The sequence below is a fragment of the Astatotilapia calliptera genome, chromosome 6, assembly GCF_964374335.1.
Source record: "Astatotilapia calliptera chromosome 6, fAstCal68.1, whole genome shotgun sequence".
In the NCBI taxonomy this organism is placed as follows: Eukaryota; Metazoa; Chordata; class Actinopteri; order Cichliformes; family Cichlidae; genus Astatotilapia; species Astatotilapia calliptera.
In genome coordinates this window covers 16,839,700-16,861,366 of record NC_137427.1, presented here as the reverse complement: position 1 = coordinate 16,861,366, position 21,667 = coordinate 16,839,700, and the positions used below count along the sequence as shown (strand labels likewise).

The 21,667-nt window shown below is 41.3% G+C and overlaps 2 protein-coding genes across 8 annotated transcripts in view; one reads left to right on the top strand and one right to left on the bottom strand.

Annotated features, from left to right (window-relative positions):
• The first annotated feature begins 6,155 nt into the window (after positions 1–6,155).
• On the top strand, positions 6,156–11,853 carry LOC113024024 (uncharacterized). The gene is made up of 4 exons (XM_026170591.2): positions 6,156–6,903; positions 7,621–7,974; positions 9,639–9,766; positions 10,156–11,853. The coding sequence occupies exons 1-4, from the start codon at positions 6,843–6,845 to the stop codon at positions 10,339–10,341; spliced, it is 729 nt and encodes a 242-aa protein (XP_026026376.2). The 5' UTR covers positions 6,156–6,842; the 3' UTR covers positions 10,342–11,853.
• Positions 11,854–13,873: 2,020 nt separating this feature from the next.
• Positions 13,874–21,667, bottom strand: part of tnrc6c2 (trinucleotide repeat containing adaptor 6C2) — a 63,751-nt gene continuing 55,957 nt past the window's right edge. For all 7 annotated transcript variants that reach the window (XM_080302827.1, XM_080302821.1, XM_080302822.1 and 4 more), the window contains one exon: positions 13,874–21,237. In XM_080302827.1, the coding sequence (XP_080158953.1) occupies positions 20,889–21,237 (349 nt within the window). In that variant the 3' untranslated portion in view covers positions 13,874–20,888. The remainder of the gene's footprint in view (positions 21,238–21,667) is intronic.

Below are 21,667 nucleotides of genomic sequence, written 5' to 3'. Positions count from 1 at the left end.
TCCTAGTCCTAGCCCCCCTGCTCCAGCAGGTCGCAGAGAATGGGGGTGAGAGAAGACTCCAAACCTCCCTCCACCCGCTCATTGTAGTGTTGATGCATGTGTGTTCTAAGGTGCATTTAAAACCCAGGAGGGCATGGAGCTACCTGCCAGAGAGCAGCAGGTAAGCGCATGGTCCCTCCTGCTAGCCCTCAATGTCTACGTGTATTTAAAATTGAGAGGTGGGCAACGATGCCAGGGGTGGGGTGTACACCCTGATGGTACTTTGGACTCTGTGTATCGTGCCCACCCCCAAGATCCTATATGTATGTGTAATGAGAGTGTGAGTAATGTGAATGTCTAAGTTGTGGGATAAAACTGAGGCAGAGGCAGCCAGAAGGGGACAGGGGGGGGGGGGGGGGGGGGGGGTAGCCTCCTCTGCACCCTGGTGACATACCCCTACTCCAAGGCCCTGCATGTGTGGGTGGTTGTGGTGGAGCGGGAAGAGGGAGGCAGCTGGAGATGGGGAGGGAAGGAAGGGAGGGGCAAGTGACCCCTCCCTGGGGCCAGCTCCCCCGCTGACCCCAGTAGGCACCCCCATACTCCGCGACCCGCCAGGGAAAGGGGGCCCAGGCCCATCCAGACCGGGCCCAGTGCAGCAGCGCCGCCCGGCCCCACAGAGCCCGGGACAGTCCACACAACCCCACCACAGAGAAAACTGCACCCACCCCACCATCCACTCATCTTCCAGACTACATAAGACAATAAACACCCAGGCTGAGATCTTCCTCCACCTCTCCTGTATCTCCCCCTCCTGCAGAGAGAGCTCCTGAGGAGAGGAAAGCTCCTGCAAGATGTGACAATCTCCCCCACCAGTTGAAGAGCCCCCCAGGTGGCTCGACGCACCGGCGGCACCCTGCTCCAGGGCCGGGCCCCCATGCACCCACCCGCCCACAACCCCGGCAATACACCAACCAGGACCCAAGCCCCCGAGGCCCGGTCCGGGTCCCAGCCCAGAGACGGAGCGCCCCCAGAACCTCACGCCCATCCCGGACCCACCCAGGGGCAGCCAGGTTGCCAGGTCAGTAACCCACGTCCGTCAGCACAGACCCTCCCCTAGCCCCGCTGCACGCAGCCGCGAGGAAACAGTCACCTGAGAGCCAACAGAGCCCCTAACCGGACATGACCGCTACCCCGGGTTGAGCCCCCCAAGGAAGATGCCTCCGGGGAACCCCCCGACGCCCTAAGCCTGTCCCTACCCCCACACCAATCACAACAGTGAAGGCGGGACCAAACTATGACCCCCCACCCCCACTAGGTGATGGAGCTGATCAAAGGAGCCCAGAGCAATTGATCTGATGTGGTGGCAGAGGCTGTATCAAGACTAATGTAATCTAATAGATAATTTCTATATTGGTTAGAATTAAGATTGTTTTTATTTTTCCAGTTCATGAGGACTGTTTTCTTGGCTATGCATAGGGCAGTGAAAACCATATGGGCGATATTCTTTTCTGAAGTGACATTATCTAAGCTGCCCAACAAACACACTAAGGGGGAAGTTGGAATGTTACATTTCAGACACTTCGATAAGTCTTCACATATCTCGCGCCAAAACTTCTGAACTGGTGGACAGAACCAAAGAGCGTGGATATAATTGTCCGGTGAATTGGTTTGGCAGTGTGAGCAGTTGTTGGTAGACGTAAAGCCCATCTTGAACATCCGATGACCTGTATAGTGCACTCTATGTAATATTTTGTATTGAATTAATTGAAGACTGGGATTTCTAATTAGATGAAAGGTTTTTAAGCAAATCTGAGACCAGAAGTTTAGGTCTAAGTTAACTGATAAGTGCGCCCCAGCTACATTGTAGCTGGGCTGCACTGACAGAGGCGAGGCTGCTGGGCATTGGCACCACCGGGCCCTCTGTCTTGCCCAAGGACACAACGACCGAGACTGTCGGAGCCGGGGCTCGAACCGGCAACCTTCCGATTACAAGACGAACTGCCAACTCTTGAGCCACGATCGCCCCAGAGGATGTTGCTTGGAGGATGAAGTCTGTTTCTGTTTCTGTCTCTATGGCCAATCCTTCTGATTAGTTAGGGCACACCAGGAGAGATTCACAGGTAACAATGATGCTGCCAGCTGATCCTGCACAGTCAACCCGATAGCAGTACCAACCTAGAGAGACTAGCATTGTGCATGTCTGTACGAGGTGGGTCACACCACAGTTTCTAGCTTTTCCGAACACTATCAATATCACTGGATGACTTTTCATTGATTGGACTCGGTGCTCTGAGGCTCTGAAGCACATGCTATGCATCATGTTCCCATTTCACCTTATTTGGCTGTGCAGTCAACTAATAACACGATCAAACTAAGACACATTAAAAAGAGATAAAATTCAAGTTTTACGTATGTTTTTAGATTTTATGTCTGAGTAAGTTTAATGAGATAGCAGCAGTGACTGGTGATATAAATTGGGAGATGGGGAATGGTATCTGATAGTGAGGAGTAGTAGCAGCGATGCCAAGTAAGGGTTAAAGAAGTGATGGAATAGTCTATAATAACTAATAACTACAATATTTTTTAGGTCATGACAGTATATGCAGCCATTAACTGTTACTCATGATTTGTCTTGATGTGATGAAATGTTCGCAAATGAATGAGAAATCATCTGTCATTCATAAATGAAATGTTTTGTAGGATTTGAAATTTTTTTTACTAGGTTAACTAACTATTAAAATTGAGCTGAAGCAACTGACAGCAGCACAGTGTCCGAGAAACTGAATCTTGCAGGATGTTCTGGCCTTGCGTCGCATAGTTGTTCCAGTTTCTCCTCTCTGCTGTGCACTTTGTCATCAGCTGTGGGAGTTCTCCTTCTCCTTTTCCTCATTAGATTTTTGGTGATGTATGCAAAAAGTGGCTTTCTGATTACAATGTGCTGCTTTGAATATACATAAGAACGCACGTGCACAGTGGAAGTGTAATAAGTAGCTGCTTGTTACGGTCATGCCTGCTCGGCAGCTCACCACAAAAACCACACAGGTTTCATGTGCATGCAGTTATCAGCATGTTTTCTTAAAGTTCAGTGAGGCATATTTTGAAACCCTCCTCTTCTTGCTTGTTTATTACATTCATATTAGTGATAAAATGCAGTCTTTTTTTTCCAGGGTCAGGTCAGACTCAGGTTAAGCTTTTCTGAAGAGTTTCGGTTGAGGATGTGGTCTTGAGAAAATTTGACAAACTTTGATTTTAACACAGGAAATCAAGAGCGTGTGTTAACTCTGTTTGTACCCTTCACTGATTTTTGATTTTCCTCCACCCTTCCTCTCTCGATGACTGTAAGCGTGAAGCTCACCACCGTGCAGAGTAACATCCTGAACCCTCGATTTACCAGCAGGTGATCAAAGAGAAATGTCCCAACCCAAAACCGAGCCCCTCTCAAGTTAAAGGAAGTGGAGTCCTCTAAATAGCAAAGAAATCCTCGTCGAAGAACTCCTGTGAAACCCCGACACCGTCTCTCACCAGCTTGGATGAACTCAAACAACTTTAGCGAGCCCAAACATACATACAGGGAGTGCAGAATTATTAGGCAAGTTGTATTTTTGAGGAATAATTTTATTATTGAACAACAACCATGTTCTCAATGAACCCAAAAAACTCATTAATATCAAAGCTGAATGTTTTTGGAAGTAGTTTTTAGTTTGTTTTTAGTTTTAGCTATTTTAGGGGGATATCTGTGTGTGCAGGTGACTATTACTGTGCATAATTATTAGGCAACTAAACAAAAAACAAATATATACCCATTTCAATTATTTATTTTTACCAGTGAAACCAATATAACATCTCCACATTCACAAATATACATTTCTGACATTCAAAAACAAAACAAAAAATCAGCGACCAATATAGCCACCTTTCTTTGCAAGGACACTCAAAAGCCTGCCATCCATGGATTCTGTCAGTGTTTTGATCTGTTCACCATCAACATTGCGTGCAGCAGCAACCACAGCCTCCCAGACACTGTTCAGAGAGGTGTACTGTTTTCCCTCCTTGTAAATCTCACATTTGATGATGGACCACAGGTTCTCAATGGGGTTCAGATCAGGTGAACAAGGTGGCCATGTCATTAGTTTTTCTTCTTTTATACCCTTTCTTGCCAGCCACGCTGTGGAGTACTTGGACGCGTGTGATGGAGCATTGTCCTGCATGAAAATCATGTTTTTCTTGAAGGATGCAGACTTCTTCCTGTACCACTGCTTGAAGAAGGTGTCTTCCAGAAACTGGCAGTAGGACTGGGAGTTGAGCTTGACTCCATCCTCAACCCGAAAAGGCCCCACAAGCTCATCTTTGATGATACCAGCCCAAACCAGTACTCCACCTCCACCTTGCTGACGTCTGAGTCGGACTGGAGCTCTCTGCCCTTTACCAATCCAGCCACGGGCCCATCCATCTGGCCCATCAAGACTCACTCTCATTTCATCAGTCCATAAAACCTTAGAAAAACCAGTCTTGAGATATTTCTTGGCCCAGTCTTGACGTTTCAGCTTGTGTGTCTTGTTCAGTGGTGGTCGTCTTTCAGCCTTTCTTACCTTGGCCATGTCTCTGAGTATTGCACACCTTGTGCTTTTGGGCATTCCAGTGATGTTGCAGCTCTGAAATATGGCCAAACTGGTGGCAAGTGACATCTTTCAAGCCTATACAGCTTGGAGTAAGACAACATGCATGAAGAGGATGAAGTGGACAAAATACTCATTTGCCCAATAATTCTGCACTCCCTGTATATATACAGTTACACAGAATTACAATAATTACTCAAAAAATTTACTTAATTACTCCCAGGAGAAAGTAATTAATTACATTACTCGTTACATTACTTTCATGTTACTGTAAAATAGCTGAAACGCATTGTCTCAAAATTACTGTTTATCAATACAACAGTAGAACTGGGTGGGTGATATATATATATATGACCCGGAAGGGGTGTGTTTGGAGGCGAGGTCCCGCTCCTGAAACACAAATCCCTAGCCTAATCTAGAAGAACCAATTCTTGTAGATTCCCATCCCTACTCCCAGGCTCATAGACAAATGTATAACATTCATTTTGGAATTGAAATATTCCAATATTCCAATTCTTTTCAATTGATTTTTATCTTCTGTGGGTGGCATGAGTCTATTTCTTCAACCTCCTTAGACCCGAACTCTTCCATGGCATGCATTTTTAATTTCTCTTTGATATTTGGGCACGCTGGGCTCTGATGAATGTAAAAACAAAGAATTTCAATCTATACGAGTCTTTTTGGACTGTCAGGAAGACATCATGGACTTATTGGTGTTGCCGCATTTCTGTAGGTTTGGCTACAAACAAGGCATTTTGTTGCCTTGTACCTGTGACATGTGCAATGACAATAAAGTTGAATTCTATTCTATTCTATTCTATTCTAATAAAGCATGAACTTTCAAACATTGTGCATGGTTTTATATTTGTAATGCAATAGAGTTGTGGGTATTTTGTGATATTGTCTGATGTAAGCTTTTCAGTTGATTAAAAATAGACGTGCGAGACAGTTTGGCAATCTCTTGCTAAATATATGATGACAGTCCTACCTTCTAATAACACATATTTAAGAAATATTAAAGGCCTCAGTTTCAAATTGTGGTCAAGTCAGCCCACACGTGGAGAAGCAACAACCTCAGTTTGTATCTGAGGCCGTCTCTGCTGCTGCAACAACAGGAAACAACGTCTTCTCCCCTCCTCTCGTCTCACTGCACCCATGTCTTCCTCATTTTTATTTTTTATTTTTTCCATTGTGCTTTAGTAAACACCCCACTTTATAACAGCTGCTGGGGTCCCACACAATGAGGTTTATCAGACCAGTCGACAGCTGAGGCTGGTTCTGTTATAAGAGTGTGCGATCTACTGTTTGAATAAAATCTTTGTCAAATTTTGTGCGACGGTAGCTATTAGTACAAGCTCGAGCTAATTCAGTTTTGGTTGTTACACCAAAAATGAAAATTAGTCAAACATTATATTATCAGTCATCAAATTTCACAACATTAAACAAGGCCTTGTAAGATTGCAAGGCCTGCGAGTATAACATATCACATGAAAGGACATGGAGAAAGCTTGCCCTTTGGTGCAGGGGTTGCTCTCTGTAAGTACTCTTGTTATGGCTGAGCTCAGCTCGTGAAAAACAAGCCCCAGTAGCAACTGACTCTGCAGAAAGTTGGCAACTTCTGCCTCGGATCCGTTTACCCCACTCTGTGGCTTTACAACTGTTCATAGCTGCAGTGCTGTCGTTCCCAATCACTTCCATTTTGTTATAATTCTGTTCCAAGCTGGAATTCACCGAGTTCCTGAGAGTGACCCATTGTTTCACAAATGTTTGTAGAAGCAATCTGCATGCCTAGGTGCTTCATTTTATACACCTGTGGCCTTCGGAGTAACTGGAACACATGAATACAATGAATTGGAAAGCTGAGAGAAGACTCTGCAATATAGTGTAGGTCAGAGTTGCTAACAAACAAATAAGCAAATTAAAAAAGAAGAATTAGTGGTCAATGAAAATGATCTGTACTGGACTGAAAGTGGATGAAAAAGCAGCCACTGTCCAAAGAATTTCCTCTTCTTTCTTTTTTTTGACTTGTGTTTTACACTCAGAAAGCCGGGAGAACTATTCCACTAACCGCTTGGTTAGTTTTTACTTCCTTTTGTTTGTGTCTTGAGGTTTGAAGGTGGGGCTAATGAAGTTTCACATAGTTTCATTTTCAATGAATCTAGTTTTGAAGTCCATTTAAGAGTCCTGCCATCTATAATCTCATAATTCTCTCCAGATCTTATTTACTGCTTTGTGGTAGTGGACCAGATGTCTGGGATTCAGTACCTGGCTTACTCGTGGGCTTTTGTCATCACACAGACTGGTTTTGGTAAGTTGTTTTTTTTTTTTTTTTGCACAGCTCAGGCTGGCAGTTTGATCGTTTGCTTTTTTCTGTGAGGCTGAACCGAAAAGTCACTGAATAATTTCTGGGCTAAGCCACTTTTTAAAAGTCCTGATGGATAATCTCTTACATTTGTTATAATATGATGTTAGAATATACACTTTTCACTGCTGTTTACTGTTTATTTATATGTATGTACTGAATGTATACCATTGTATGGTATTACACAAGCCCAACTTTTTTGAAAATGCGCTTTTAAGTAAACAGAGAGTTAATTTATATAGTCCTTTTCAAGATGAGGAACAGTTACAAAGTGTTTTGCATAGGTATCAGTAAAAATCACCCAGGAAAGCGAAATGAACACACACAAACTGTGCAAAAGGTCACAAACCACAACCCAAATTTCTATTGAACAAAAGTTTTAAGCTACTTTTCAAAAGAGGCCACACAGTCACGGGTGCAAAGCGTGAGTGGTAAGTTGTTCTAAAGTTCTGGAGTGAAGTTTCGTCCCTGTATGTAGAATCACAAGAAGGACCCTATCTGAGGGCCTAAGAACCCAGCTAGCTTTGGTCAGACGAGTAATAAAAAAGCGAGAGGAGACAGAGATAAATTACAAATATATTCGGGCTAAAAATAAATCACGTGTGGTTCTTCTCTGTTTGTGATGCCTTTCTTTTTTTTTCCTTTTTTAAAATTTTCATCAAGTTTGCAGTGAGATTCACTTCTTGAAGCAGTATGAGGGTGAATCCGTTGTTCTTCCCTGTGAGATTGAACAGAGGTACCCAGCGCCCCTGGGAGTCTCACTCAAACGATCCTGGCTGGTTGAAGAAGAAGTGCTGTTCAAGTACACCAAGGAAGACTTTACAGTTAAAAATTCTGCTGACAAAAGCCGCATTAGCGTCAGGGGAGACCCGAGCCTTCATTCTGTGAATATCACCATCTCTCAGCTGAACGCCAGCGACACAGATCGCTACTACTGCGAGTTTGTCGTGGAAAATCTTTCCTCTGCAGATGACCGCATACGTGGAAAGATGGAATTCTTCCTCCTTGTTGGTGCTGGTGAGTGCAATTTTGTTTTTTATTCAAACTAGAGGGTTTTTTTTGTTTATTTCCAGAACTGTTGAGTATAAAGGCAAAAATCTCTCTACTCTTTTCCAAAGTAAGTATGTGGTGCTGTTGTATTGGGAATTGGACTTGTTTGTCTAGCACATCAAATCAAGTCGACTCGTCAGCTTCGTTGTTGTGCTCATCAAGCCTTTCCTAAACCGTTTTTGCTTTGTGGCAACGGCACTTTATCCTTTTGAAAGAAGCCATAGCCACCAGGGAATATGTCCATGTCCATGAAAAGCTGTACATGGTCTGCAAAACCGCTTAGGCAGGTGGCATGTGTCAAAGTAACATCCTCATGGATGCCAAGACCTGAGGTTTCCCAGCAGAACATTGCCCAAAGCATCACATCGTCTCTGTCATGTTGCTTTCTTCTAATACTTCATCCTAGTGCCATGTGATGTAAATGAAAACGTGATTCAACAGACCAGGTCACCTTCTTCCATTGTGTCCAGTAATGATGCTTTAGTGATTTCAGCAGTCGACAGGGGCACTCTGACTGGTCTACACACAACCAGCATCGACTTTCTTTTTGGCCAGTTTGAGTTATAGTACCCGTCTCTTGGAGTACAAAGCATAAGACGGTGTCTCAAACATCTTGAAAGTTCAGGTCTGATTTTAATATTTGAGTTGCCCAAGTTTCTTCTCTTTTCATAGATGCAGTTTTTTTTATCAACTTTTTGCGTAAGAATTTGAAATTAAATATAAATTTGCTCATTAACACACGGTGCCAGATTCATACACACAGCAACAATATCAAAAGATGAATTAAAGTGTGAACCTAGCTTTTTAAAAGTTTAGGAAAAATCCTTACTGTTGGTACCCCTGTCTGTTACTTCACGTTGTTTGCCTTTCCCTCTGGAGATGGAGCTGAGGACAGAGGTCAGCGGACATGGAGGTGACAGAGATGTGTGCCTGGGGTTCAGCCATGCTCCCCTGCCTCCCCAAACATGGAGGAAGGCTTGGCTTGGGAGGGATGACTCTAAACAGGCAGTCTTTCTCCTCTTTTTAGTTCCCAGAGGGTCCTGGATAACTTTTAATTGATTAGATCAGGTGCTACGGAGCACTTAAAGGCTCTAAAACATAACCCCTGTATTACAACAGCACCGTTTGCCTTTTTACAAGTTAGTCTGTGGGCATGTGGACAACTGACGAAACAAAGTCTGTAAATGACATCAAATGAGCCAGTGTTGTATGTGAGAGACAGCTTAAATAAGTAACTGTACAAATACGTCTGGTGACACTGCTGATATAAATGGGGATGTATGACTCATTGTCTCGAATAGTATACAGTAGTCAGGGATTTTTGTATCAGTGATGTGTGAGAGTTAACCTAATTATAAATAATGCAATAGACCTTTTGGATTGTAAAGAAATAAACATTCAATAATTGTTCAAAGATGCACTCGCCATTTTTCTTAATGTTATTACATTTTTGCAGATGGCAATAATGAATGAGAAATCATCTGTAACGTATTCACAAGTCAAATGTTTGTGAAGGAGTTTGTGTCGTTTTGAGATTTGGAGTATCAATCAAGAATTGTGCCAACTGTGCAATAAGTATGATGTTAGCACAGGGTCAGAGGTTCTGAACGTCTCTGTCTGGTTCCTCGTAGGATGCTTTGACCTTGTGCCTACAGGTGCTCAGTTTGGTGGCTCCAGTTACTCCTTTCTGGTGTACGCTTTGTCATCAGCTGTGGTTTTTCTCCTTCTGCTCTTCACTGGATTTGTGGTGATTTCTAAAGTGAGTAGCTTTTTATGTGCCACTTTGAATATACATATATACACGAGGCAAGAGGTGGAAATGTGTCACAAGTATTTCCACCTACACTGCCTGTTTGTTGCCATCAAGATCCTCTGCAGCTAACCACAGAAACCCCCACTGGTTTCAAAACTTTGTGCAGCCAGTTGGCACCTTTGAGTTAAACCCCCTCCTCTTCTAGTTTATTTCAGGTTATTTGAGCGCTAATAAAATGGTATTACAGTCATGTCTGAGTTAGGTTAACACTTCTTCTTAAATTTCCACAGAGGATGCTGCATTGAGAGAAAATGATTCATTTTGATTTCAACACAGGAAATCGTGAGTGTATGTTAATTCTGTCTTTTTTCTCCTCCTTTCACAATGACTGTCAGTGCAAAGGATCTCAGAGTATGAAGTCACATGAAGCCGATGTCTACGAGGAAATGGGTAGGGCAACACCTCCCAGTCAAACACAAGCACCTGCCCATCAGAGGGAAATAACAGAAGCTTCCCAACAAAGTAAACTTCACCTGGGGAACCCCTATGAATTTCAAGAGGTGCTCTCATCAACATCATAAACTAGAGTGTCCAAAAACACTAAACTCCAGTTAGTGTGCAGAATTCTTATATCTTTTAAATCTCCTGCATATTGCTAGACAGCTTGCATTCTGACATTTTTTTTTAACCTTATTATAAAATAACTTTGGCTGCTTTTGCTGTGATCATAGTGATTAAATGCTCTGTACATTACTGAATTTTATTCTGCACTCCGTTACATATCCCAGTATACATATCCTTTCCAGTTACTTAGCAGTTGTCTCAGATTGGAGTAGATAGTGGTAAGTTGATCCGTTTTAGCAGACAAAGAGCCAAATAATCTGTCAAAGGGCTTCGTTCTGGTGTGCGGTGACTCAACTTAGCAGGAAGCCTGAGTTGACAAAGGAAGTAGATAATCAGTGTTGCAATACTCGTTATCTCTAACTGAGGTTTTTAGGTTTTGTGAAGACAGACAACACAAAGATATACTGAACTTATCTTGTAGTACATTCAGTCACCTTTTTACACGTTAAACTGAACATTTGGGTTATATAACAGGAAGAAGGAATGAAGAATGCATGGTTACATTGTAACACTGGTTCTTTGAGTAAGTACACTAGCCAGTATAGGTGGAAGTAAGCGGCTACATATGGAATGTGAGTGAGTCTCTTCACTCAGAGAACCAGCATTACAATGTAACCATGCAATAATACAATGTAACATTTTGAAGGAAACCAGTAAGAAAATGTTAATGGAAAATAATCAGACGTGAATTGAATCTGGCGGGGTTTCATCTAAAATGAACACCACACCTAGCCCTGCACCAGTCCAGCACAGAGGGCTGCAAACATCACCACAACACAGAAAACTAAGCAGTTTATCCTAAAGCAAAATGAACAGCACAAAATTATATTTCAGCTAGCTCTGAAAAAAAGATAGAAATCTGTACTTGTTGCAGGGAGAAATGGGAGAAATGTTTCATCACTCATCCAACTGATTTCTTCAGTCTCAGTTGACCGCAGGTTTCCCAGCTTTATAAACCGAGCAGTTGCATAACATTCAAAACTAGCATCATTGCCTAACAATAAGCCATTTTTGCTTTTATTAATTTGAAACCGTCATGACCGTTAGTGTTGTCATCAATATAGTTAAATATAATAAATATAGTTCATGCAAACAGTCATGGCAAATTACCTGTTAACAATGAGAAACTGTTGTGGCTCAATTTTTGGCAGTTGTGCTGATTTTGATTGTTTTGCAACTTCATCTACACAACTGTACTGTTTATAGGATTGAGGACACTTGCGATGAAAGGAAATTCTAACACATATCAGAAATTTTACCGTCGTTGGGACAAGGTCGGTGAATACTCACTTCTCACCAATTGTGTCATGTGTTAATATGTCATTTTTTTTTACATGCTGCATCGTACTGTTTTCTAAATGTGTTTATTTGCTGTGGTTTACTGTAGCTACCACTGTTTCACTTACTATCCCAGATTTGTTTGTGTGAGCATTGTGTTGCAGTTTGCATTAAAGTCATTTTAAAGCAAATGCAGTCTCAGTTTTTTTTTTTTACTATGTTGCAGGTTTAAATGTTGTTTATTCCTTTGATCATACATTTGTTCTGAGACTCCAAAGCCTGATTTCTTTTTTTAATAGCAGTTGGGCTAAATCAGGTGGCGGTGGGCTTTTTTCTTTTGTTTTATCACTTAAAAAATACATTGCTATGAACATTTGTCTCTGTATGGTGCTATTAAGTTACGTAGCAGTCATCAGTTAGTGAGTGTCATTTAATTGTAGGTTTACTGGCTTTAGCTACTGGCACCAGCTAAACTAACTGTGTGTGTACAGACAGCCCTATAAAGACACAGTCAGTGGTTTCCTCAGATCAGGAGAAGTGAAGTGAGGCTGTAGTGCCCAGAATGTGTTTGTTTCCAGTTACAATGAGTTATTTTGGTCTAAGTTTCACTTCATGTACAACGCTCACCTCTGGGAGGTGAGTCTGTCTAACCCATCACACTCCGTGAAGTCGTACATAAATTAAATGTTCTGAAGGATTTTACATCACTTTGACTTTCAGTCAAGAACTGAACCAAATTATTAACTAAGAAAAGAATATTCAATTCAAGTTTATTTATATGGTGTCAAACCACAACAACAGTTATCTCAAAGTGTTTTATAATGCAAGGCAAAGACGGGCTGGTTCTTGTATAGTGCCTTAAACAACAACAGCCTCATTCACTTATTCATACAAGTATGTTTTGTCTGCACCTAAGTTCTAACATTTTCAGACATCCATACTCCAATGAATGTATCAGAGAGCGAACAGACAACCACCAAAGCTCCAATTAGTAGATGACCTGCTCTACCTCGTAAGCTACAGCCAACTCTGCAGTTTTAAGATTATTGGTAAAATAAATAAATACATAATAATAATAAAATAAAAATAATTAAACAAAATCTTAAAGATACAGTAATTTTTGAGATTATGTAATAGAAAAAAATGATGTACTCATAACTATACAATGATTAGTGTGTGATTATGTGCTACAACAAATTGATGTGCTCATAAACTAAAAAAAAAGAATCCATTTAAAATACACAGGAAAGAGCGCCGGTCTGTGGAAGCTGCTATGTTGTCCTGCTATTTTAAATACAGCAGCTGAGACGGACACGTTTTGCCTGATCTTGTTTTATGTATCTAGCAAGAGATCGACCACTTTCAGACCTATTGTACACCTTATAAGTTTTTTTTTGTTTCTTTGGGGGGGGGGATTAAACTGCTTTCAAACTATGTATGATCATTTAAGAATTGTACATGCTTATTTTCATCCTCATCATCAGAGCTGTAACACATCAAAAGATGCCTAAACATTATTATTACTTACTTTGAGACATGCCACCCTTCCACCTCTGGACAGCTGACAAGTGGGCTAGACAATAACTTAAAACAGCTGGTTTTAAGTTATTGTTATTGGTGCTACATAAATAAAATTGAATTTAACTGAACTGAATGGAATGTCCAATGTTAGATCCACTTCAAAGAAAGTTTCACTAATATCAGCCAACAGCAGCGCTTACTAACAAATGTTCAGGATACCATCACAAGCAGAAGTGAGCTTCTGCGACTTGTATTAGTTTTCACGCATTTCACCTGGCATTGCCAGCTGAGGTAAACAGCCGACTAACAGCCTGCATTTACAACAGATAAACTACCAAAACTACCACAGTGTGTTTTTCCCTACAGCAGCCACTGTAACTAGGATTATGCAATTAAATTGGAAGGGGTAAGAAACCAGAATTCAGTTGGCTGCAATCGAAAGGTGCTGAGATTTTACACATTGTACCTTCAACATAGCTCTTGGCTGTTACTTTGGAGCATTATAAAAATGTTCACCAGACCTTAAAATCTGCACGTATGGAATCACAAGTAAAATATGCTAAAAACAGCTTTAAAAGTTTGATTTTAGTTGCCCCCCAAAAAGCTTTTTTTCCCTTCTACTATTAAAAAAAACATACAAACAAAGAAAAAAAAAAAAAAAAAAAAAAAAAAACAGGACAAGATACAAAATAACAGACAAGAAAATTTGCAGTTTATTAATATAGTCCGAAAGAAGTTCCATGGAAACATTTTTTTTTTCTTCGGTGCATGTCTTTAACAATCACATTCTATGAGGAGAAAAAAAAGAACAACATTAAAAGCCACAACTTTGTATTTCAGTTACAGACAATTTCACTTTTTTTTTTCTTCAAAGTAAAGAGAAAGGCAAAGGCAAAGTACCCCCACTCCCACAACCCACCCGCCGTCCTCCCCTTAAAAAAAACAGACAGCCTTAAAAGTAACGGGCTTCTTTTTGTTTTTTCCTCAGTACAACCCACAGTGCTTTAGCAGAAGGATAAGCGCTCATTGGTTAAGGATTACACAGCATGACGACGCAATGTAAAATTTTGCTAAAACATTAGATGACAATGGGTGGGATGGGAGTGGAAGAAATTTCAGCAAAAAACACACACAAAAAAATGAAAACCCTCCATCAAACCCTGAACCCCAGAGTCTGAGTCGACAAACGCCGCAGTACAGCAGCAGGGTTTGGACTCCTCCCTCCCACTTGTGCATAGATCATGATCCATTAAAAACCAGCTTTATTCCTCCTCTTCAACATGCCTCTGAAAACCATCTGTTACATGTTAAGAAATCTCTCAGCTATTGAATACCTGTCACAGGAACTGACATGTTAACAGGCAGGAGAGATGATTTTAAAACAAACAAACAAAGAGTGTCTTGCACGTGCTCCTGAACTACAGGATGGAAACTCAAAGTCAAAACATACAAATGCATTTTCCTGTCACTGTCATAATGACAATCAAACCACTGATCGCGTTTAAATGTAAAGCAATTTCTACTTCAAATTTCACATGTAAAGCGCTCCACTTTTCTCAAAGTTGATTCTTAGTCTTATTTGGTAAATATGTGACTTGCTACGAACATTTTTTGTTGTTTTAAAGAAACAATGGTACTCTCTATATTCTGTTAAACTCATAAACTTCAGTGCTTTCTTGGAGTTTAATAGTTCTCAGTTGCTTATTTTCACACGAACATCAAACCTAGAAATGATGGAGTTGGTATCTGGAACCCTGGCCTTCCTGAGACAAAATCCACATCTTTTTTTTTTTTTTTAAATGAGTGTGCAAGATAGTGAGTAAACTGCGTTGCAGTATTACAGAAAACATAAAATCACCATGTAACACATACAGAGATAGTCCATCGATACTAAAAGAGAAATTAAAAATTGAAATATGACAACACTGATCAATCCCAGAGTTCTGAAAGTAGCATAAATCTTCATTTTGCAAGATTTTCATGTCCATATTTGATGGAAGATGAAATTTGTCCTTAAAAACAAAAAACGAAACCAAAAAACATTCCTGTTTCCTTGAACTCCGATAAATGAAATGCTTTGTAAACGACAGGTGGCTTTTGCAAAATAAAAAAAGAAAAGATAGGCACCTCTGAAATGAGTCTTATAACAAACTCACCTCCCACACTTTATCCCTTTCCGTCTCTCCATGAAGTTAAAATCGGGATTACTAGTCCTTCTACAGCTATCTATGGCCACAGTTCTTTGTTTTGTTTTGTTTTTTGTTACTCTTTTTTTTTTCCTTTTATCATTTTTTTTTGCACATTTTTCTTTTTTAATTTTTTTTTCCTATTTCCTTTTTTATATAATTGGAACAAAATGGTGCAATACTCAAGATAATCCTTGTATTGGATTATTCCACAATAAAAGCCACTATAAGGTAGATAAACTTTTTACAGAATGGAAAAACAAAGTCCTTGAGTAAACATGTACACATGAATTGTCACCATCGCCCCTCCGTACTTAGACTCGTTTAACTACGATTAGCTGAGTGAGGGGTAGAAGACACTCAGTGCAACGTTAGAAGATAACAACGTCTATCAGAATAGTTTTTGACAGATCATCAACAATAACAACAACGAAAAAAAGAAGATATAAACAGACACAAAATATAACGTACTGAGTGGAACATAACAGCAGGCCACGTGCCCTGTACACAGTTTCTTGAGCACACATTCATACAAACATCTGACTTTCAAGCACACATCTAAGATGACTTTGTTTTTTTCAAAGATTTTGTATTTGTAACTTAATGCAATACACATCTGGTGTTCTCTAAAAGCCCCTAAGTGTACCTGTCAGATGGAAAGAACAAAAAAATAATAATTACTGACTTCACATTATGTTATTGGCGTTCAATGATTCAAGTATTTCTGTTCAATGTTTTGTTTTGTTTTGATATGTTTGTGATTTCTTTTTTTTTTTTTTTTAATCAACTGGGTAAAATATGCATTAAACCAGGTGATTCAGGTTGGGCTTTTAGGCAGCCTAATTAACAAACAAATAACACACATATACAGTACAAACACTTCATAGTACTGTAATATGTCATCAAAACCAGAACGTGCATATCTGACTCCGTACAAGAAAGACTTTGCTTTCGATCAGTCAAGTATCAGTTTATACCCGACCCAAATTCTTTCCTTTGTCTCACTTATTTGCGGGGAAAATACATATTGCTCATTTTCAGCTGTGTTAAACCAAGACCTTTCAAACTAAAATGAAAGTTTCAGAGGTTACGATCCAAGAAGTCTGAAGAGGTGATACCACACACCGTACTCACAGTATATATATATATAGATATATATATTTATATGTAGTGTATACATATACTGCTATCTAGAACAGAGCTGTAGAGAGGAGAGCCTCTCGATGCTGGTGCAGCATGGGAAACCCCCTTCACTGTCAGGGTTCTCCAGTTAGTACAGGATGCTGGGAGGTCCTCGGCTATTGGGTCTGTCTGAGCTTGGATCAAGGCAGTTACAGAAACAGGCAATAGTGATTTTTGCTTGTGTGCTGCAGGACTGAAAGTCCTGAAAGGTAGCCTTTTCCCGTTTTCTTATTTTTATTATTTTTTTTTAATATATATTTTTTAAGCTTTTTTTTTTGTTTTTTTGTTTCATTTTTAAGACTTTGTACCTCTTGAAATGTGCCTCTCTGCTCCTGCTGATGCAGAATCAGAGAGTGAGGCTGATACAGTGGGCCCAAGCCACCTGGGTCTGTGGAAATGTACAGTTCAGTGGGCCTGCTTTGAGCAGGGCACAAACGTAAAACGAGATAAATACAGCATCCACAAAAAAAAGGCACCCCAGCCACCGCTCTGCTCCTTTAGATGTTGGTAGCAGAGGCTGATGACCAGAGACGTTTCAGCTAGAAGTGCAGAGCTTTTAACATATTATAGATCTTTTTTTTTCCATTTAGATTTTTTAGCATTTTTAAGATTTTTATGTCAAACTTCATAAAAATGACGTTAAAATGCAATTTCATTTTTGGTTTTAAAAAAATATGTACCCGGGATTACCCATCATCAACTGTGCACTGTAGCAAACCGGAACCCCCAACTGAGTAAAGATTTTCTCCTTAGCTTGGGGCATTCCCCACAAAAGCATAAAAAAAAATCTCAGTCGCTTCAGGGTGTGATGCTGCCGCCCTTTTGTTTGATCCCTCCTGTCCCCCCCTACACCCTCTGCAAAGGTCATCAAAGCTCCTCCAAACAGGGAACAGAAGTGCTCTCTATAAATATACAGTATGACACAGCAAATTTATATTGGCACAATACATTGGCATCTTTTTACATGCAATAATGTCTCCCCAAACAATAACAAGAGGCCATCTTTTTGGGAAGAGGATTCAATGCGAGCCTCTTCCCCCCAACAATAAGGATTCAGTTTCGAGGCATGAGGTCTGTACGTCCTGCTGCGTGCAGATGGCCTTCGAAGTTTTAGACTTTGCTCTCACAGTAGAAAGGACAGATACGGAGAGCTGCATCTCATACTTTGTATCATCAACTCCCCTACCCTGAGATCAAGCTGGACAGAAGCGTCTTCAGCTCAGAGAGAAAGGCCGACCTTTTGATAAAGTGTTCTAACTTTTAGATACATGACAGTGTTCTGGTGGCTGAGCCTGACTTTACAGAAACTGCGGCCAGTTTGAAGTGCTGACAGGAGCGCGTGGGGGACAATTGTTAGGATATGCCAAGCTCTGGGAGGAGTGCTCATTCCCAAGACAGCTTTGGCGTGCTGTAAAGGGCCCCAGCCTCTCGTCTTTTTGCATAGAAACAGATATGAGGGCCTGTAGGTGCTTGGTCAGGGGAGGGCTACTGGGTCTTCTTGTGGTGGAGGAGGAGAGGAGGTCATAGCATAGCAGCTAGGCAAAGGGCAAGGGGGGACAGCCTGCGGGCAGGTGGAGCAGCTTGGAGCGGCAAACACCCACATCCCCCGTCTGAGACACCTTTTTTTTTTTCTTACACATCTCAAGATACTACCTGGAAGTACTACAGAATACTGTCAAACGAAGAAAGCATGATCAGTTAAAAACAAATAGACAATCATTAACGGTCTGTAGTATTGATCCTCATTTTGCATTCAATACACAGGATGAACATACAGAGGCACCTCTGACCAAAGTGTTTCTGCATATGAACAGTGAAGGGCTAGTTCAGCAGCCAGTACTTTGTAGACCACTGCATGTAGATAAAAATAACAATATAACACACTGGAAAAAAAAAAAAAAGTCAAATGATCTTTTCCAAAAAATACAAAGTACACTGGCAAAAATTCCAGAAATATGACTATTACATCTTCCAGCTAAAGTGATCTTTGTGTCAAAGAACTGAGAGATGGGAGGTGGGGGAGAGGGCAGGATGACAGCAGGGTCGAGTGGTAGTGGGCCCCTGTTGGAGATGCCGTGTGTGCGGCAGAGAGCCGTGATTGGCCAGTCCCGGAGGATCCGTTTTTCACGCCAGACTGAGAGACGGTCAAGTGGAGCCCAGGAGGAAGTGCTGCGTTGTGGGGCTGCCGCTCGACATCCAGAGGACCACAGCAAAGAGGCACTCAGTGGACACTCCCCCACCTCACCCCACTCTGACTCAACCACCGACTGACCGGATTGGCTGTCCAGCGGGTGTCAGAGACCACTGACACTGCAAAGTCTAGAGCCTCCAAAGAGAGCAAGGATAACAATTTTTGGAGTAACAGTGATAATCACGTTGATATAGTTCAAAGAAGGGGAAAAAACCAAGAGTGAAGTTTTTTCCCCCCAAAAGTCCAATGGTACAGTTCAGTTTTGTTTCCCTTCAGCCTGCTACCAGAGGAACAACGCCAGACACGTTTCCATGGAATAGATACAGTACATAAAAGAGCAGTACTTTTTTTGTGTTGTTTTCATCGTTTTTGCTGCTCCTTTTTGATTTATTGGATTGCAGTTGAAGCGATTTGCTCTTCATAAGTGCTATGATAAAACCCTTAGAACTCAAAAAAAAATCTTAGTCTCTTCTGTTTGTACAGTACCAAACGCAAGGAACACTCGTAGGTCTACTGCATTAGGAGAAACCCCTCTTATTTGGTATTGTGCCAGATGCCCAGAACCATCCGATCCCGCTGTGGTTTCAGTCTCTGTTGGGTGTGGCTGTGGCACGCAGAGAGGAAGTGTGCATTGTTGTGTACCCCAGTGTCACTTTTTAGTACAATTTGCTGCATACACAGTTCAACAGCTGCTTCTTCCTCTTTGCAGAATTTTCCCAACAGTTTCAAGGGGACTGGTGGTCTGGAGGGAATCCAAGTTTTGAAAAATGGGGGTAAGGTGGGTTTTTTTTTTTTTGAAGTTCCAAAGTCTTTTTGCTGAAATCAGCAACATTCAAAACATAAAAGACAAACAAGAAAACAAAAATATTAGACAAACCAGCTCCGGTGGACATCGACTGTGGACGGAAGAAAGGTCTATGGTGTATATTGCACAATGTAACTGTCACTTGAAAGTAGAATTGAGGTTTTTTTCCTCCGAAAATTGGCCGACCATAAAGGCCGCTGGGCTTCATAACAAATCTGTCATTAGAAAATTCGACAAAGCACCAGAAAGCAACTGGGTTCCGATTTTAAAGGTGACCAGAAGGATCCGGGCTCACAGAGGTCAATGATTAGGTGCCACCGGACATACATATTCATAAGGAAATGGACAAACGCAGCAAGGCTGACAAATAATCTTCTCTCAGCTTATTCGTTGTGATGGGTGTCAAAACTTTTGCTTGGATTTAGGCCTACCAAAGAAACAAAACAAAAACAACAAAAAAAACAACTGTGTCAATCCCTTTAAGACAAATTAAAATAATACGTAGATGATTGGTAGTGCCAGTCACGTGGCGTGGCCAGGCCTTCTTACTGCCCGGCGACAAAGTCAGTCACCAGTTGTGTCCTGTACCGCTCGCTGGCTCAGAGGTGAAACTGTGCAAGATTTCAGCTTTTTCTTCAGTTACAAAACAAAAAAAAAGAACAAAAAACAAAGACGGCTTGGGAAGGACCTGGGCCAGAGAGCACTTAAGGCTAATATTAGTGCTGAGAAACAAACATTAACATAACTAGTAAAGGTCTTTGAACAACATCATTGGCCATGGATATGCTGGGAATGGTTGTTGTAAGTCTTATTTTGGGATGATTTTTTTTATTTGTTTTTAGGAGGGAAAAGGAAAGTCTCAGATGGCAGCTTTGATTGCTTCTCCTAAAAAGAAATCCTCCCACAGAATTCCATGAATACTTATGGAAAAACTAATAAAACAGTTAAAAGGTTTCTTTGTGTTGTGTCTCACTTCAGTTTTTTTTTTTTTTTTTTTAATATAATGCATTTTAAAAAATACCAAGAGGACAAAAAGGGCTGTTTTCCCTCAAAAACAAAACAAAAAACGGCAAACCAAATGAGAAAGGGACCAAAGTAAAACAAAAGGACTGGGGTCTGCAGTCTGTGGTAATGACCCCAACCTTCTGATTTACAATTCACAGTTCAAACAGTTCAAATTGATACTGATTATCACCACATGATTTGCTTGGGTTTTGCTCCTGTTCACATTGATTTTTTTTTTTTTTCTTTTCTTAATCCACCCCACCCTCCACCAATGGCTTACATGACATGGTGGCGGTGAGTTAGTTGGTTGGTTGGTTAGTGTGTTGTGGCATCATCCTACATGGACTCCCCACTCAGCAGATCTCCAGGCAGCAGGGTGTTAATAGGGGTGGGGCTCCCAATCACGCGTGCATCCTCTCCACTGGGCGGACCCCACAGGCTGGAGTACTGAGGCACACCGCCCCACAGCAGGTCGCCTCCGCTGGCCTTGCCTCCGCCGGTGCTGCTGCTCCACTGGCCAATTGAGTGGGACTGCGCTGCCCCGCCCATTCGGTTTTGATTGGTTCCCGGGTTGGCCTGCCAGCTCGTGGTGTTTGCCCCCAGCGACTGGCCTTGTGCAAAAAAGCGGTTCACTTCCTCCTCGCCAGCAAACTCCGCCAGGATTGTGGTATTTCCGAGCACGCACCTTAACGCACAGAAGAAGAAGAAAAAAAAAATTATGAATGGTTTTTACGATCAGGAGCAAACCAGACATGACAGATGATTGCTTTTAATGTTATTCAATTGTTTTTGTGCTTAATGCCAACATTACACTGTAACCACATTTAATGCTGCTGATAATGAAAAGTGGGTCACAAGGCTTGTATTTTGTTTCCATGGCAACAAACTATTAGCTAAACCGAATCAGGGAACTCTCATGAGACTCACAGAAATAACAACGTGAGCGTGCAGCCTAAACACGTGTCTCCACACTGCTCTTTTCCCATGATGAACTAATTATCACAACAATCTCTGTAATTTTGCAATACATCTGACCACGGTGTGACTCCCCACCCCCATGTAACTGTCCCAGACACAAAAATAACATTGCTTGGAATTATTGAGAATGTTGAACT

Coding starts and splice junctions, on each gene's coding strand:
- LOC113024024 (XM_026170591.2), top strand. CDS start 6,843: ATGTCTGGGATTCAGTACCTGGCTTACTCGTGGGCTTTTGTCATCACA. Junction 7,975..9,638: donor CTTCCTCCTTGTTGGTGCTG/GTGAGTGCAATT, acceptor GGTTCCTCGTAG/GATGCTTTGACCTTGTGCCT. Junction 9,767..10,155: donor GATTTGTGGTGATTTCTAAA/GTGAGTAGCTTT, acceptor AATGACTGTCAG/TGCAAAGGATCTCAGAGTAT.